Source organism: Cetorhinus maximus, chromosome 11, assembly GCF_964194155.1.
Source record: "Cetorhinus maximus chromosome 11, sCetMax3.hap1.1, whole genome shotgun sequence".
NCBI classification, from domain to species: domain Eukaryota; kingdom Metazoa; phylum Chordata; class Chondrichthyes; order Lamniformes; family Cetorhinidae; genus Cetorhinus; species Cetorhinus maximus.
In genome coordinates, this window is record NC_135889.1 from 62,005,703 (window position 1) to 62,023,810 (window position 18,108).

General features: G+C 42.4%; 1 protein-coding gene across 1 annotated transcript in view; it reads right to left on the reverse strand.

Annotated features, from left to right (window-relative positions):
- The window catches only part of LOC144686635 (ferroportin-like), a 60,513-nt gene extending 43,801 nt beyond the window's left edge, over positions 1-16,712 (reverse strand). The window contains exons 1-4 of the mRNA XM_078552095.1: positions 16,614-16,712; positions 16,464-16,531; positions 15,369-15,528; positions 15,119-15,234 (exon numbers count right to left, since the gene is read on the reverse strand). Coding sequence (XP_078408221.1) covers positions 15,119-15,234; positions 15,369-15,528; positions 16,464-16,531; positions 16,614-16,698 — 429 coding nt within the window. The 5' untranslated portion in view covers positions 16,699-16,712. The remainder of the gene's footprint in view (positions 1-15,118; positions 15,235-15,368; positions 15,529-16,463; positions 16,532-16,613) is intronic.
- Between the last annotated feature and the right edge of the window lie 1,396 nt (positions 16,713-18,108).

Consider the following 18,108-nt stretch of genomic DNA (forward strand, 5'->3'; position numbering starts at 1 on the left):
AACAGAAGGACAAAGGGGCGTTGACGGTGGTGATATTAGCTAAGGAATGTGCTAATGGTGACATTAAGGGTAGAAATTGGAATTGATAAATGTGTTGTTATTTCAAGCATTCAAAGGGAAATTTGCCTGATGTTTAAGGGGATAAACAAATTCTAATTTTTCCATAAAAGAGCTAATGGACAAACAGTCTGGGTGCTTTCTCAGTATCGAAAAAAAAGTTCATCTTTGGGAGAAACAAAACCTGTCAGCCCAACAACACTGCTATTTGAATTTGGGATAATTTTAAAATAAAATAAATCAGATCCAATCTAGTGCAGGCTTGTCCAACCTTTTTGCTTGTGAGTCAGGGGGGCACATTATAATTTTTGGGAAGAAAAGGAAACAGGCTCAGGGGAATGGAAATATGCCCTTGTTTTTGTCTGCCCCAAGGAGTCAATGTAGTGCCATGGTGCATTCCAGACCAGATGCCTATCTGTCAGCCCGTGAAGAGCCCTCCCTCACCCCCAAACGTGCTGTATCAGGCTCATGCCACATCCACCTCTCAGGCCAGCCCTTAGACAGGCCTGATATAGTGGGTTACTTTTGAGAAAATAAATTGTTGTTTAAGTGAAAGAACAAATAAGCAAAGTGCCTGAAATCAAGCAGGAATATTTAATTTCTGTTTTAAAGAAATTATGAAAACATGTTATTGGAATATATAAATTTGGGTATTGATGTACGTCCTAGTGAAAGGGAAGCGTAGATGAGATGAATAAGGTGACAGCTTTCTCTTAAGAGATACTTGTGTCCTTGCCTATGAACTTTTTAAAAGAACTGAATTTGATAATCTGGCCACCACCACTGGGGCCATACAGGGGGAGATAAGCAATGATCTTGAGACAGAGAACAGAGATCCCCTTTGGTCTTTTGAGAAGATTACGGGGATGTCAGGAAGAATTATCAAGTGATGCATCCTTTTAAAAACAATGAAAATCCCAGATGATGAAGTTGATTGAAAAAATACACAGCACAAACCCTATAGACCTGATAATCCTTGTACAAATGCAAAACAAGAATTAATGGGAGAGGCAGAGAAATTACCACCAAGCATGATGAAGTGACGTGTAGCGGAATAGACACTGCCTGAAAATTTGGAAAAAAGAGAATCCCTAGAGACCACATCCAACGGATAGGGAAACGTGTGAAGGTGACTTACGAATATGAAATTCCAACAGAGGATTAAGAAGGAATTGGAACACCAGTGTGAGTGTGCAGAAGTGATTTGTAACTTGTGAACTAACTGACATGGGAGCTGCACTGAAGAATGGGTCCCAGGCTTGCTCAGCCACTTGACAAACAGCGTGACATGAAATGGTTAATATGGCCTGAAGAGTAAGAAAATAGTTTTAAATGATCAAGGCACTGACACATACTCCATAGAGATATTGACTTTAAGACAATTAATTTTACTCCCTCTGACCATTACCATCATAGAGTCAAATTAAAGTAAATGTAAAAGGAATTTTTGATTGGGACGAATGAAGGCTGGGGAGAAATAATACTTAGTAAGAATAATCCACAAGATGGATACAGGTGAAGGGAGAACTGGAGAATCTTTTAAGTCCATGCATAATCTGTTGTTTTAATTATATGTACTTAGATGCTAGTAGGTTTAGAATTAGCAACACTCCCGCAAAAAGATAAGGCCGGGATTTTGCAATCCCTCATGGCGGGCCAGCCAAAAGTCCACTGACTTTCAGAGGGACCGAGTGATCCCAGCTGTGGACAAAGCCAGAGAATCCTGCCCTAAGGCTATTTCCCTCTCAAAGGGGGGAACTATAAGATCTGCAGGTGCAGAGTGCCAAGACAAGAATTCAGATAATTCTAGTAGCTTTAGTATGTTTTTTTAAAAATTCATTCATGGGATGTGGACTTCGCTGGCTGGGCCAGCATTTATTGCCCATCCCTCGTTGCTCTTGAGAAGGTAGTGGTGGTGAGCTGCCTTCTTGAACCCTGAAGTCCATGTGGTGTAGGTACACCCACAGTGTTGTTAGGAAGGGAGTTCCAGGATTTTGACCTAGCGACAATGAGGGAACAGCGATATATTTCCAATTCATAATGTTAAGTGACTTGGAGGGGAACTTCCAGGTGGTGGTGTTCCCATCTATCTGCTCTCCTTGTCCTTCTAGATGGTAGTGGTCATGGGTTTGGAAGATGCTGTCGAAAGAGCTTTGGTGAATTCCTGCAGTGCATCTTGTAGATGGTACACACTGCTGCTACTGTGCGTTGGTGGTGAGGGAGTGAATATTTGTGCATGTGGTGCCAATCAAGCGGGCTGCTTAGTCCTGAATGGTATCAAGCTTCTTGAGTGTTGTGGGAGCTGCACTCATCCAGGCAAGTGGGGAGTGTTCCATCACACTCCTGACTTGTGCTTAGTAGATGGTGGGCAGGCTTTGGGGAGTCAGGAGGTGAGTTACTCGTTGCACGATTCCTAGCCTCTGACCTGCTCTTGTAGCCACAGTATTTATATGGCTAGTCCAGCCCAGTTTCTGGTCAATGGTAACCCCCAGGATGTCAATAGTGGGGGATTCAGTGATGGTAATGCCATTGAACATCAAGGGCCATGGTTGGATTCTCTCTTGTTGTAGATGGTCATTGCCTGACACTTGTGTGGCGCAAATGTTACTTGCCACTTGTCAGCCCAAGCCTGGATATTGTCCAGGTCTTGCTGCATTTAGATATGGACTGCCTCAGTATCTGAGGAGTCGTAAATGGTGCTGAACATTTGTGCAATCATCAATGAAGATCCCCACTTCTGACCTTATGTTGGAAGGAAGGCCATTGATGAAGCAGCTGAAGATGGCTGGGCCGAGGACACAACCCTGAGGAATTCCTGCAGTGATGTCCTGGAGCTGAGATGACTGACCTCCAACAACCATTTTCCTTTGTGCAGAATTTTCCCCTGATTCCCATTGACTCATTTTGCTAGGGCACCTTGATGCCACACTTGGTCAAATGCTGCCTTGATGTCAAGGGCAGTGACTCTCACCTCACCTCTGGAAGTGAGGTGAGAGTGACTTTGTTCACCTCATGTTTGAACTAAGGCTGTAATGATGTCAGGAGCTGAGTGGCCCTGACGGAACCCAAACTGTGGGTCAGTTTGCAAGTGCCGCTTGATAGCATTGTTGATGACCCCTTCCATTACTTTACTGGCGATCGAGAGTAGACTGATGGGGCAATAATCGGCCAGTTTGGATTTGTCCTCCTTTTTGTGTACAGGACATACCTGGGCAATTTTCCACATAGCCAGATAGAAGCCAGTGTTGTAGCTGTACTGGAACAGTTTGGCTAGGGGCGCAGCAAGTTCTGAAGCACAAGTCTTTTGTCAGGGCCCATAGCCTTTGCAGTATCCAGTGCCTTCAGCTGTTTCTTAATATCACATGGAGTGAATCGAATTGGCTGAAGACTGGGATCTGTGATGCTGGGGACCTACAGCAGGAGGAGGCTGAGATGGATCATCCACTCATCTTCTGGCTGAAGATTGTAGCAAATGCCTTGTCTTATCTATTGCACTCATATGCTGGGCTTCTCCATCATTGATGATGGGGATATTTGTGGAGCCTCCTCCTCCAGTGAGTTGCTTAATTGGTCGCTACCATTCACAATTGATTGTGGCAGGACTGCAGAGCTTAGATCTGATCCATTGGTTGTGGGATCGCTTAGCCCTGTCTATCTTACTACTTATGTTGTTTGGCACGTAAGTAGTCCTGTGTTATAGCTTCACCAGATTGGCACCTCATTTTTAGGTATGCCTGATGCTGCTCCTGGTATGCCCTCCTGCACTCTTCATTCTTGCTTAATGGTAATGGTAGAGTAGGGAATATGCCAGGCCATGAGGTTACAGATTGTGTTCGAGTACAATTCTGCTGCTGCTGCTGATGGCCCACAGCACCCAGCGACTGGATGCCCAGTCTTGAGTTGCTAGATCTGTTCGAAATCTATCCCATTTAGCATGGTGGTAGTGCCACACAACACGATAGAGAGTATCCTCGATGTGAGAGTCAACCACATTGCTGTGTGGTCTGGAATCACATGTAGGCCAAACCAGGTAAGGACATCAGTGAACCAGTTGGGTTTTTACAACAATCGTCAATGGTTCCATGGTCATCATCAGACTTTTAATTCCAGATTTTTTTTTTATGCCATTGGGATTCGAACCCAGGTCCCCAGAGTATTACCCTGGATTTCTGGATTACTAGTCCACCAACAATACCACTGTGCCATCGCCTCCCCTTATGTTATGTATGATATGTAATCAAGAAATTAGGGAAACAGCTTGTATGTTTGAAATAACTCTGTTATCTAAAAATTCGTTGTGAGAAGTCAATAAGGGTTATTCCTTCTCAAAGAGGGGAGCTGTAAGAAATTGGGGTCTTTAATAAGCGGGTATCTTCTGCATTTTATAGGATTTTCTAAGCAGCATTGATTGCCTCTTTTTCTAAACACTTTGACTTCTGAACAGTCTTCAGAAACAGCAACGTCACTTAGTTCAGGCTGCCTTTTTCAGATTCCCGAGTTGTTACATGGTCTCCTGTGCACCCCCTTATCTCCCAAGTGTTCAGAAAAGACCAAGATGTGACCCTCAGCAAGATATAAACCAAAAATCTGATCTCAAGCAAGGTGATGTACGGGGCGGGGGGGTGGGGGGTGGTTGTAACCACCCTGCCGTTTTGAGTACCTGTCCTGTATCCCATTAGTCAGAACAGCTAGATAGATGACTGACACTGGGTAAGCTACCAGCCCCCCAAAAGGGGATATAGATTGGTGTCATACTGATGGTAAACAGCTGAGGTACTGTTGAGGTGCTGATGAGGGACTGAGATGCTGGTGAGGTGGCAGTGCTCACTGGGCAGCTGCCTTCTTCAGATGGAAGATGGGCCAGAGGAGGAGGAGGAAGATCGAGAGACTGAGGGAAGAGTTTACAAACACTTCGACTGGAGAGCGGAATGCAGTTATCACAAGCTGTTATGGGTCGTATACTTATTTTTTCTGTCTAATTAGTTAATGTATCATATCTAAAGTGTTATTTCTTAAGCAACTTAATAAGCCATCTTAAAATTACATTTGACTAGTCGACTACCTAGTTAGGTATCTGTGGTCCCAAATCCAGAAACTTTACAGCTTTCTTCCTTCAAATTCAAAGGGTCACAGGTTTAAACTCCCTGGAGGACACAGTTAAGGTTGACACTCCTGTGCAGTTCAGGATTATTAGGTGCCAACCTTCAGTTAAAATGTTAAATCATAGTTTGATTTATAACTGCAGGTGCATTCTAAAAGCACTATGGCACTATTCAAAAAAGAGCAGAAAAATCTCCACAAGCCAACATTTTCTAAGCGACATCATGAGTAACAGGTTAAGTGTCATTCATACTATTGTTGTGGGGTCCTGCGTACTTCAAAATATCTCAATTTGTGAAATTCTTTGGAATGTTTGAGGCATGATAATGTGCTGTATATATTCACTGTTTTGTTTCATATAGCATAATATTTTAAACACAAAATCCAAGTGAGATTATTTCTTTCTCCAAATGCATTCCTATTGCATCATAATTTCTATTTTAGTTTAAAAGTATTATTTTAATGGCTAAGAGTAATTTTTATATTAATAACTTGCATTTATCTAGAATTTTTGACGTAGTAAATGTTTCAAGGCACTTCGCAGGAGTGTTACCAATTAAAAAGTGGCATAGAACCACATAAGGAGACATTAGGGCAAATGATCAAAAGCCTGGGTAAGCAGGTAGGTTTTTAAGATTGTCTGAAAGGAAGAGTGTGGGAGAGGGAGAGAGAGAGAGAGAGAGAGAGAGAGAGATGGAGGTGAAGAGGTTCAGGGAGGGAATTCCAGAGTTTAGGGACTAGGCAGCAATAGGTACGGTCCAATGGTGGAGGGATTAAAATCAGAAATGTGCAAAAGGTCAGAATTAGAGGAGCACAAAGATCTTGGGGGTTGTGGGGCTGGAGGAGGTCAGACAGGGAGGAGTGAGGCCATGGAGGGATTTGAAACAAGCTTAAGAATTTTAAAATCAAGACATTGCAGGACTGGGAGCTAATGCAGAGGTGTTATGGCTACAGCTGGTGTTAATTGCTATGCAAACCAAATCCCAGAGGGAAACTTGGCTTATGGGCCATAACCTTTTTTTTTGCATTCTGAAAACAAGAAGACAATGTACCGACCTCGGCAGTAAGAGGTCCAGTAATACTTTTGGGATTTTAAAAATTAAAAGTAAAGGTTTTATTAACAAAAATAAAGGAAAACTTAAGCACACAAGGTTACAGTTACACAATTAAGGTTAGTCTTACGAAACATTCCCCCAAAAACTCTTTACTTGGTCAAACCCATAAGTAAACATCTTCCAGGCAACACTCCCTTGTAGATCAAAACAAAAACAGAATTACATGGAAAAACTCAGCAGGTCTGGCAGCATCGGCGGAGAAGAAAAGAGTCGACGTTTCGAGTCCTCATGACCCTTCAGCAGAACTGAGTATAGTTAGGAGAGGGGTGAAATATAAGCTGGTTTAAGGTGGGGGGGGGGGGGGGGGGAGTTGAGGGGTTGGGGGGGGGGGAGTTGGTTGTAGGGACAAGGAAGCAGTGATAGGAGCAGATAATCAAAAGATGTCACAGTCAAAAGGATCAAAGAGGTGTTGAAGGTGGTGATATTATCTAAGAAAATGTGCTAATTAAGAATGGATGGCAGGACACTCAAGGTACAGCTCTAGTGGGGGTGGGGTGGAAAGACTGACAAGGTATTAGTTGTAGATTTAAAAATAATGGAAATAGGTGGGAAAAGAAAAATCTATATAAATTATTGAAAAAAACAAAAAGGAGGGGGAAGAAACACGGTGGGGATGGGGGGAGGGAGTTTAAGATCTAAAGTTGTTGAATTCAATATTCAGCCCGGAAGGCTGTAAAGTGCCTAGTCGGAAGATGAGGTGCTGTTCCTCCAGTTTGTGTTGGGCTTCACTGGAACAATGCAGCAAGCCAAGGACAGACATGTGGGCAAGAGAGTAGGGTGGAGTGTTAAAATGGCAAGCGACAGGGAGGTTTGGGTCTTTCTTGCGGACAGACCGCAGGTGTTCTGCAAAGCGGTCGCCCAGTTTGCGTTTGGTCTCTCCAATGTAGAGGAGACCGCATTGGGAGCAACGAATGCAGTAGACTAAGTTAGGGGAAATGCAAGTGAAATGCTGCTTCACTTGAAAGGAGTGTTTGGGCCCTCGGACGGTGAGGAGAGAGGAAGTGAAGGGGCAGGTGTTGCATCTTCTGCGTGGGCATGGGGAGGTGCCATAGGTGGGGGTTGAGGAGTAGGGGGTGATGGAGGAGTGGACCAGGGTGTCACGGAGGGAACGATCCCTACGGACGGCCGCCAGGGGGGGTGAAGGGAAGATGTGTTTGGTGGTGGCATCATGCTGGAGTTGGCGGAAATGGCGGAGGATGATCCTTTGAATGCGGAGGCTGGTGAGGTGATAAGTGAGGACAAGGGGGACCCTATCATGTTTCTGGGAGGGAGGAGAAGGTGTGAGGGCGGATGCGCAAGAGATGGGCTGGACACGGTTGAGGGCCCTGTCAACGACTGTGGGTGGAAAGAAGGAGGACATGTCAGAGGAACTGTTTTTGAAGGTAGCGTCATCAGAACAGATGCGACGGAGGCGAAGGAACTGAGAGAATGGGATGGAGTCCGTACAGGAAGCGGGGTGTGAGGAGCTGTAGTCGAGGTAGCTGTGGGAGTTGGTAGGCTTGTAATGGATATTGGTGGACAGTCTATCACCAGAAATTGAGACAGAGAGGTCAAGGAAGGGAAGGGAAGTGTCAGAGATGGACCATGTGAAAATGATGGAGGGGTGGAGATTGGAAGCAAAATTAATTAATTTTTCCAGGTCCAGACGAGAGCATGAAGCCGCACCGAAGTAATCATCGATGTACCGGAGAAAGAGTTGTGGGAGGGGGCCGGAGTAGGACTGGAACAAGGAATGTTCCACATACCCCATAAAGAGATAGGCATAGCTGGGGCCCATGTGGGTACCCATAGCCACACCTTTTATTTGGAGGAAGTGAGAGGAGTTAAAGGAGAAATTGTTCAGTGTGAGAACAAGTTCAGCCAGACGGAGGAGAGTAGTGGTGGATGGGGATTGTTCGGGCCTCTGTTCAAGGAAGAAGCTAAGGGCCCTCAGACCATTCTGGTGGGGGATGGAGGTGTAGAGGGACTGGACGTCCATGGTGAAGAGGAAGCGGTTGGGGCCAGGGAACTGGAAATTGTTGATGTGACGTAAGGTGTCAGAGGAATCACGGATGTAGGTGGGAAGGGACTGGACAAGGGGAGATAGAAGGGAGTCAAGATAACAAGAAATGAGTTCCGTGGGGCAGGAACAGGCTGACACGATCGGTCTGCCGGGGCAGTTCTGTTTGTGGATTTTGGGTAGGAGGATCCCTTATAGATGTCTACTATGAAATCCAGTAATATTACACAAGGCAAACTGCTCCAATTAAGGCATACCATATGACCTTTACCCTCTTCCACTCTGCGGTGGAATCCACTTCAGAATAAAACTGCTTGTTGCAGCCCAAGACTTTTCTGGCTTGACTAGATGGCTGGTTCAAAGGGCATCCTCTCCTAGCCCAGAGCTCCAGCTAAAGCTCAACAGCTCAACAAATTCCAGCTGTCTCCAACTCAACAGTAACTTTATTTTTTTTTCTCTTTTCATCTCAGGTTTCATTGTTTTCACACCTCTTTGAAACTCAAACCCTTCCAAATCTAAAATCTTTCATGTTTCTCTCTTGTCTTTGCTTTTGGGTCAATAAAATATAATATCCCCACTACTATTTACCTATGGAACTCCTGAAAAATGCAAACATATTTCTTGCTACCTCTGACTGCCCTTTGATAATCAAACAAACGCTCAACTTATCTAAAAATGCAAATGTTAGATCTAACCTATTTACAGACACCACTATCCTTATCATGTTTCCAACTCCCAGACAACCTGACTCCTAACAATCTCTTGCCCAGCTTAATTAAATCACACACACAGGTACACAGCCTGCTTTACAGGATAACACAATATTCCCCAAAATATCTTTATAAAAATCCATTCTCACAAGGGGGGTCAACGAGCACAGAAGTGATGGGTGTGTGCAACAGAGCTTTGGATGAGTTTATGTAGGATGGAAAATCAGAGGCTGGCCAAGAGACAATGGAATAGTCAAATCTAGAGGTAACAAAGGCATGGATGAGAGTGTCAATAGTAGATTAGCTGAGACGGAGAAACAGTTAAGGGGTGTTACATTGGTACAAATAGGCACTACGTAATGGGCCAGATATGTGGTTGGATGCTCATCTCGGGGTCCAATATGGTACCAAGGTATCGCAAACTGTGGTTCAGCCTCAAACAGTTGCCAGGGAGAGAGGTTGAGTCCATGGCAAGGGAACTGAAGATAATGGCTTTCATTTTCCCAATTTCTGGTTGGAGAAAATTTCTGCTCATCCACTACAGGATGTCGGACAAACAGTCTGACAAATTAGAGACAGTGGAAGGGTCAAGAAAGGTTGTGGTGAGGTAGAGCTGGGTGTCATCAGTGTATATATTGAACCTGACATTGTGTTTTCAGATGATTGTTGCGAGTCTTTCAAGGTAATGGTTCTGAAGAGGGAAGGGAAGGCATTGCATGCAATTCTCTGGCTACAGCTGGATAGATAACAACAGAATCAGGCAAGGGCAGTTCTCGTCCAGCTGGATGATGAAGAGGCATTGGAGGAGGTTGGTATGGGCAACCATGCTAAAGGCTACAGGCAAGTTGATAAGGATAAAGAGGAACATAGTTTGCCACAGTCAGAAAGGGTGTCATTTGTGACTTCAATAAGGGCTGTTTTAGTGCTGAAGCACAGTACTTTGGAGAAGAAAGGGAGCTTGGAGTTGGGACAGTGCAAGGGTTTGCAAGGTCAGAGAGGCCAAAGGTAGGTTTTTTCAGTAGAGGGTTAGGGAGGGAGACTGAAAAGGGAGGAGTACAGTACCAGAGTAGAGGGAACTGTTGTTAATGTGAGGTAATTTGGGAACCAGGAAGGGAAGTTGGGTGGTCAGCAATGTTCCAGAAAGCAGGGTTTATGTAGGTTCATGCAAGTCACAAGTTACCACACAGGCCATGAACAAGGCATCCCCTTTAAGATACTGCATGTATACAACTGTGCAAAGAAATGTGAAGGTATCACACACTCAAATGAATAGGCCACACACATCAAAAAAATTAGAAGGGACATTGGTGATCAGCAGTTTGCTGGAAATAGGATTGAAGGAGCAGGCAGTGGATCTCATGGAACAAGATGAACTTTGAGATGGCATGAGGAGAAATAGGAGAGAAACTGGACGAAAATACAAGTTCAGGGCAATGGCAGGTGAGAACCTTAGGGGAAGTTTGACCTGGTGGGCTAGGGGAAGGGAGCGAAGTAACAGCTGAATGGGTGTTTTCAAGTTTAGTGAGAAGTTGTTCATGAATTCTTTATATTTAGCGTTGGAGATGAGGGTGGAAAAGGCAGGGAGAGAGAAGTTTCAGATGGCTTGTAGTGATGAGAAGCCATGGGTATCTTTACAATTTAATTTTATGTTCATTTAAACCTTTGCTTCTTCCCACCATCCCGTTTCCTGCTAGCTTCTCCCTTTGGTGCAACACCTGGCCCCTGCAATTTTGGCTTTCGCCTCTGCATTTCTTCTTCTCACAATCATCTGTTGATCAACATTTCACTATCCCCAGAAGTGTCCTACTCCCCAGTCCACTGCCCCAGGCCTGCTGCTGTTCTTCCTTTGCTCCTGTCCCCATCTGATGTCTTCTCCAACCAGCAGATCAATGAAAAGAAGCCACAAAGCCCCAGTGGGATGATGGGATGGCAAAGAATATTGAATCAAATGGATTTAGGATAAAAATGCTGGTCAGCAAGGACTGAGGAAGGTGGGTAGAATCAGGGGCAACAGAGAGAAAGGAGCCAATGAAAAAGAGACAGGTAGAGAAGAGGAAGCAGTGACAAGAGGGAGAGCACAGGATGTGTCCAAAGGTCAGACATGATAGAGTTTGCAGGAGTGGGACACAACCACATGTGATACGTGTCATTATATCAGCAGTTACATTGTCTTGTTGACTGGCAAATACATTGTATAGCCAATTACATTGTTAAAACAGGTGATGGGCATTGGCTCACCCATACATGGGTGACACTCCGTGTAACACTCCAGGGTGGAAAGGAACTGGGAGTCTGTCACTCTGTTGAGTTAGCTAAAGAACAAACCTGCTTGAGCTAAAAGACCAGCTTCAACCTCATTCTTCCCTTATGTACAATTATTGCAGTTAATAATATGTGTTGCTGAAAGAAGAGTACATGTAGCAAAGTGCAAGAGAGGACATAGGATGTGGGTCTGCAGGTGAAAACATCATATAATGGAGCTGAAACTCTTTGTTTCTGCTCTATGTTAACTGGCATTACATCAACCAATCCAAAGCCAGCCTTTGGGTTTCATGGTGTAATGCTGCTTTGTGCAATCCAAAGTCTACTCTCATCCCTATCTGGATCCCTTACCCCACCTCTACCCATGTCTCCCACTGCAACAACTGTGTACTTCCCATCAATAGAACAAGAAAAAAAAGAAGCAAAGAGCAAAAGAGAGATAGAAGACAAAATAGAAAACAGAGCAGCACAGATTAAAATGGAGATTAATCTTCAATGCCTGGAGACAATGGCCAGGACACTGGGATAATTCCACTGCTCTTCTTTGAACAAGCCATAAGAATAAGAAAGAGTCAGAAGGTTCTGGGCTCAAGCGCACTTCAGAGATTTGAATACAAAATCTAAGTAATTTTCAGTACAGGACTGAGTGAATTCTACACAGTGAGAGGTTCCCATCTTTCAAATGAAACATTACACCAAGGCCCCACCTGCCCTCTCTGATGGGTGTAAAAGAACCCATCGCACTATTTCAAAGAGTAGAGCAGTCCCTCCCTGGTGCGTCCCAGCCAATATTTATCCCTCAACCAACATCAGCTAAAAGACAGATTGGCTGACCGGTATCAAATTGTTGTTTGGGAGAGTTTGCTGTGTGCAATTTGGCTGCTCAATTTCCTACTTTACAACAGTGACTAATCTCAAAAGTACTTCATTGGATGTAAACTGCTTTGGTATGTTCCCAGATCATGAAAGGTGCTATATAATGTTTTGGGATTTTGGAGGCTGGGTAGTGCCTGGAAAACATCTCAAACCTCTAAACCCCCAGACTGAGCAATTCCTGTACACTTAAAAATGTACAAATATTTAATGTAACTTCAAATAACACCTCCCAGCTCCATCTCCAAGGCAAGTGGCATTGCGTTCAGATCTACAAAAACCAGGTCTGATGCTCAATAGTTTCCCCTACTTCCTCTCCTTTGTCATATGATTTTATTTTTCATTGCCCCAAGATGACCTTTTTATAACCGTAGCTAATCTGTGCTACTGCGAGACACTGACAGTCCTTTCCTCCCAACCACCCAGTTCTTTTACACCAACACTGCCCCCTACTGACAGTCCTTTCCTGCCTTCCCTATAGCTCTTTTATTCCACCACAGGGAAAAAGTTGCATTCCCTGCCACAACTAGAAACGGGCTTTAGCTTAAATGCTTTCTGCGTCTTGACTGCGTTTTGACCTTTAAAGAACAGATGGTTCCCTATTTTGGTGCTGAGAAAGCCCTTATCTTTTTTAAGTGAGGAAGGAAAATTAATGGCTCACAGATTTCCTTCTCCATCACCACCATCCCCTCCACCGACCCATGTTTCTCCTTCCTCTTTCTATCGCTTCTTGCTGCTTCCAACCTACCCCAAATGTTTATGGCTTCTCCCTTCATTGATCTATTAAGAACTGAAACCATAAATCTGACCTTGACTAAGAACTAAGATCTTTAAAGTGCTGACGAAACTTAGCAAATGCTTACTCAGTACTTTAAAAATAACTTACAGCCAGTTCCCAGGCCATGCATAATTAACAGACGCCACATAAATACAGCTATAGCACTTTTCTCAATACCAGTCCACAACCCTCTTCTCACTGTTGCCACAACACCCTCATTATGAGATTATGTCCACATGAAATTGTAAATTAATGGCTTTTGTTCTTATAAGTACATAATGAATTTTATTTTTTTTTAAATGTCCAGGGCGCAAAGGAAGATGTTATAGATAGGTAGGAGACATGGAGAAGTATTGAAGAAAGGTGGGAATATATGTTTGTAGCAGTGTTGGGTGGATTCTCTATAGCAATAAGGGCCAGAATCTTCCATACTGGAGTCTAAGTTCTGTGGCAGGCGTGAAATGGGGAGTGATTCCTGCTGAGGGCAGGACAGTTGACCACATGCGATCTTGCATTGTTCAGCTCATCAAATATGCATCCATGAGAAGCTCACCGATTCTCACGGCGGGTGCGGGGGGGTTTAGGCAGGAAGTCACCATCCCCACTGTTACCTCATGGGGTCAAAAGTTTGGGCGCCATATTTATCCCTTCCACCCTTTCCCACTAACTCTCCATCTCTTCCTTGGTCATCCTTCACGCACCTTGCACTGCCACCACCCAGTCTCAAGCATAGGCTGGCATATACAGACATTCCTCAAAGAGGACAATGCAGCAGCAACTCACCGTTAATCATGGAAGAAGCTTACCTCACCAGGTGCACGCCTTTTATTGCAGCTGCAAAAGTGGACATTCTAATTTCTCGCTGGCGGGAAATTTAATTTGGTGGGGGAACTTAATTCCAGCGGGCTGGCCTTTTAATGAGGATGCATGACATGCTAATGCAGGCAAAAGGACTTCCCAATATTGCTTGTCGGGATGCTGAACCTGTCTTTAACCCGTTTTAAAGTCCCAAGAACATAATTGTTAAAGTTCATCCAGCCATCAGGAAACTGACTTTTGGCCTCATGCCAAATTAAGTTCCCCTGCCTGCCAAGCTTCCCGCTGCTGGTGAGACGAGAAGATTTCTCCCAAGGAGTGGGAACAGTTGAATGGCGGCATGGTGTTGGGCTGTTGATGAGGGATGTACTTGGTTGTTACTGTAGTGTGATGTGGGATCCTGGGTCTTGGAGAACTAAGGATATTCTAGTACGCTCACACCCAGTCATCACTTATCCCAAGACCATCCTCCCACTATTTCAACTCTCTTAACACAATACCATAAGTTCTCCTAGACCCAGGATCCTTCCTCACATACTAACACCCAAGGACTTCCCTCATCAATGGCCCAACATCATATTGCCACTTGGCTGTTCCCATCCCTTACTGCTGTACAGAATGCACTCAGCACTACCAAAAACATATTACCCCACACTTCTTCAGTAATTCTCTGTTTCCTACCTACCTGCAACATCTTCCTCTGTGCCCTGGACATAATAAATTTTACATCTTTTTTTTTAATGTGCCTATACATAATAACAAAAACCACTGATTTACAATTTCATGTTGAGAACATATTCCGATAATTTGAAACCAAAACTACAATTGACAGATGCATCATACTTTGCGTCAAAATGGGATTTCTGGGACTTTGGTTGCTCAATCCCTTTAATGCCAAAACGGTGTCTTTGCAAAATCATGGTCACTTCTGACTTTTGCCAAAAAAGTCTTCTTTTCTAAAACTGTAAGTTTATTTCTTAAACTTTCAACATTAAAGTAAAATTCACATTCAAAGATGTACCAAATACCAGCAGAATGGTGTAAATGTGATGATTTCTGGAGAACAGTGGGCTTAATGATCATCTACATTTGTTAGTTAGCAATCCTGACTGCCAAAGCCAATTACAAAGTTGATTTACACAATTAAATAGAACTAGATGGATTGTAACTTTGCATTGTTTAAGCAAAAATAATTTACTCAGATAAAAATAAATCCTAGGCAAATTTGCAATGCATCCAAAGTTTGCCATCATGTAAACACTCATGTTATGTGTGGTTTTGGTAAACTTTTTGACAAAATAACATTAATAATAATTACAAACATAACTGAATAAGATATATGATCTTGTAACAAAAAATATTAAGCTTTGCTTGACAACCAAAATTCACACTGTTAAGTCATATTTACCTTCATCCAACCATTCCATAGGATAGTGATCTGAGTCTTATAAACAAGTAACAACATAAGTGCTACAGCACATAAGGTCACCGAAAGATTCTGGATAACGAGAGCAATTTGTACAACTGAAATTCAAAAAAGAAAATATTAGTAAATGTTTCAAATGGCATCATGTAGGGTTGTTGTAGTTAGCTTTTACTACAGGATGATGTAAGGTTCACCATGGAACTATATTTTTCTGTGTAATAAACCACCTTACCTTTCATTCTAGTATTGCTGTCAACCCAGTTTCCAACTAAGGCACCAAACAGAATAAGTGATGAAGAAACAGCCAAACCAAATACAGCTGGAAGCAGCAAGCTATTTTCATAGAGTTCTACCAGGAAAAGTGAGACAGCGAAATGCCACATGCGGTCACCCTGAGGAACAAAGTACAAGTGCATTGTAACACTCTTAGATTTTTGAATATATATATACATTCTTGGCGAGTAGGAAGAGAGAAAAAGGGTCTCAGCTGGCCCTTCTTGATTTCCCTGTACCAGAAAAGAAAAAATGGCCTGTTCCCATCCTTTAGCTAATACTGCTCCATCTGAAAGTGGCTGCAGGGAGGTACAGCCACCAAATCATGGTGGCACATTGTGGGCATGAATGTTTATCTCATTCTATGACAAAGAAGGTTTATGCTGAGGCTGATAAAGCTGCAAGATAAAGCCAAGCATTCTATGATGAGTAACTTTTATATTGCTGCATTTTAAGATCTTTCAAACCCATTTTCAGGGTATACATAGTGTAAAGTTGCACTGAAGCATTATAGCATTCAATGAGATTTGATAAGATTTCCTTATCTAAGCGGTTGAGCATTTCCTTTCAAATTGCATTTTACTGAATGACAAACATTTGCCCTTCTCGGTGGTGTATTAAGGTGAAAGTTGCTCTTGTAATTAGTTGTGAATTGTACAGATAGGTAGACATTTTAGACTGTATTTGAACATGTATAGTTTCTTGCACTTGAATAGCATGTTTACAAATTGAAGGCTTCAGCAAGTCAAATAATAACTGGTGTTGATATTTTACTTCAAAACATTTGATTAGGAGATAATTTAAAGATCAGAAAATCAGTTTTACTGACAATTCATTCCATGGAATAATAACACAACCATATTAAGGACAACTACAATCCCCTTAAAACCATAACTAAGGAGCAGCACAGACTTGGCAAAAAAATTTAATTAGTTCTTATATTTTAATTAACGTTTGAAAATTATAGTTTAACAATAAATTCATTGCAGTAAGTAAAATAAAAAAATCTCTACAAGGTTTTAAGTGAACAATGGAGCCAAATAATGTAACTCACCCACGTAGATAATAAATGAGTCAGGTAGATAAAAAAGTGAGCTGACTGCAAGAACTTCCAGGTAGAATCTATATATTTTTAAAAAAATAATTATTAATAAAATAAAATATATTTTCAGTTCTATTGTGCAGAAATAATGAACTGTTTTACCTAGACTCTTCATGTATCCTCCTTTTTTATTACTGCTGTGATGTGTGCTGGTGCTAACAGAGGGGTCTTCTATTTCAAAATCCATGGATAGCTGACAAGCACCTTAAACAAAAAAGGACCAAAAATAATCAACTGTACAATATGTATTTATAATATAAAGTTGCTTGTTTTCCTTGCAATAAACCAGTCCCAGAAGTCAATAAAATGAACACTGCTATTAACTATTGGACATAGTAAACATAAATGCTGGGTCAAAATCCTGGCACTCCCTCCCCAACTACAACATATGGATTGCAGCGGTTCATTAAGGCATCTCACTACCACCCTTTCAAGGGCAATTAGGGCAGCGGTGTTCACATCACATGAACAAATACAAAAAAAGGTGCAATTCATTCACAGTTTCCAGAAGTCAATTTTATTTTATGGCCCACTATTCAATTATACTTATCCATTAATACGTCACATCGTTATTCTTTTGTGGCATTTAGATTGTAATTGACTGCATATTTGGCCTAATTCCTGTTTGGTTTTGTTAGCCCTGGGATAGCCTATTAAGCCACCTCCTGTAACATTACAGATTTGTGAACAAATATGGCATCATTGAACATCAAAGCCTAGAAATTGTTGTAAGTTCATTACGGATAAGTAGTCCATAAATTACTAATAGTGGCACAAAAAAGTAATGAAAAAGGCTAATGGAATGCAGGCTTTTATCTCAAGGAATTGATAAGTGAGGAAGTGATGCTTCACAAAGGGGAAATATCACAGATGCTGGAATTGTGCAAAGCCTTGGTTACACCCAATTCAGAGTACTGGATTCAGTTTCGAACACTGAGCCTTGGGAAATGTAAACCTGGCTTGCATTCCTGTGGTTTTTTGGACATTTGAGGGCCGGCCTAATTAAGGTGTTTAAAATGATAAAAGGTTTGATAGGATAGATATAGAGATACCATTTCCTCTGATGGGAGAATCCAGAAGAAGAGCATATAATTTTAAAATTAGAGCTAAACCATTTAGAAGTGAAATCAGGAAGCACTTTTTTTACACATGAGGTTGTGAAATCTGGAACTCTCCCCAAAAAGGCTATTTTTTGTTAAATTGAATTTTTTAAGGCTGACATTGATAAATTTTAGTTTGGTAGTGGTATCAAGAGATATGGAATAAAGGTGTGTAAATGGAGTTGATCCACCAGTTAAGTTGAGTGCAGTACTAACAATGGTGGTAGGATTGGAACTGATGTTTGAAAAGGGAATAGGAAGTGGTTAGTTGAAGCACTCCTTAGTGAGCTGATACTGGAGACAATTATTAGGGCACTTGTCCTCACAAAGAATACAATTAGGATGTTTGATAAATCATTAGGAGGCCGATAAAATATTTTAAGGGGGCACACATAGGTGGCAGATGTGCAGTATGAGGTAATACATCTTGAGAGGAAGGATAGGGAGTATACACTCAGTGAAAGACACTTAAGGCTGTAGTTGCACAGAGGTCTGAG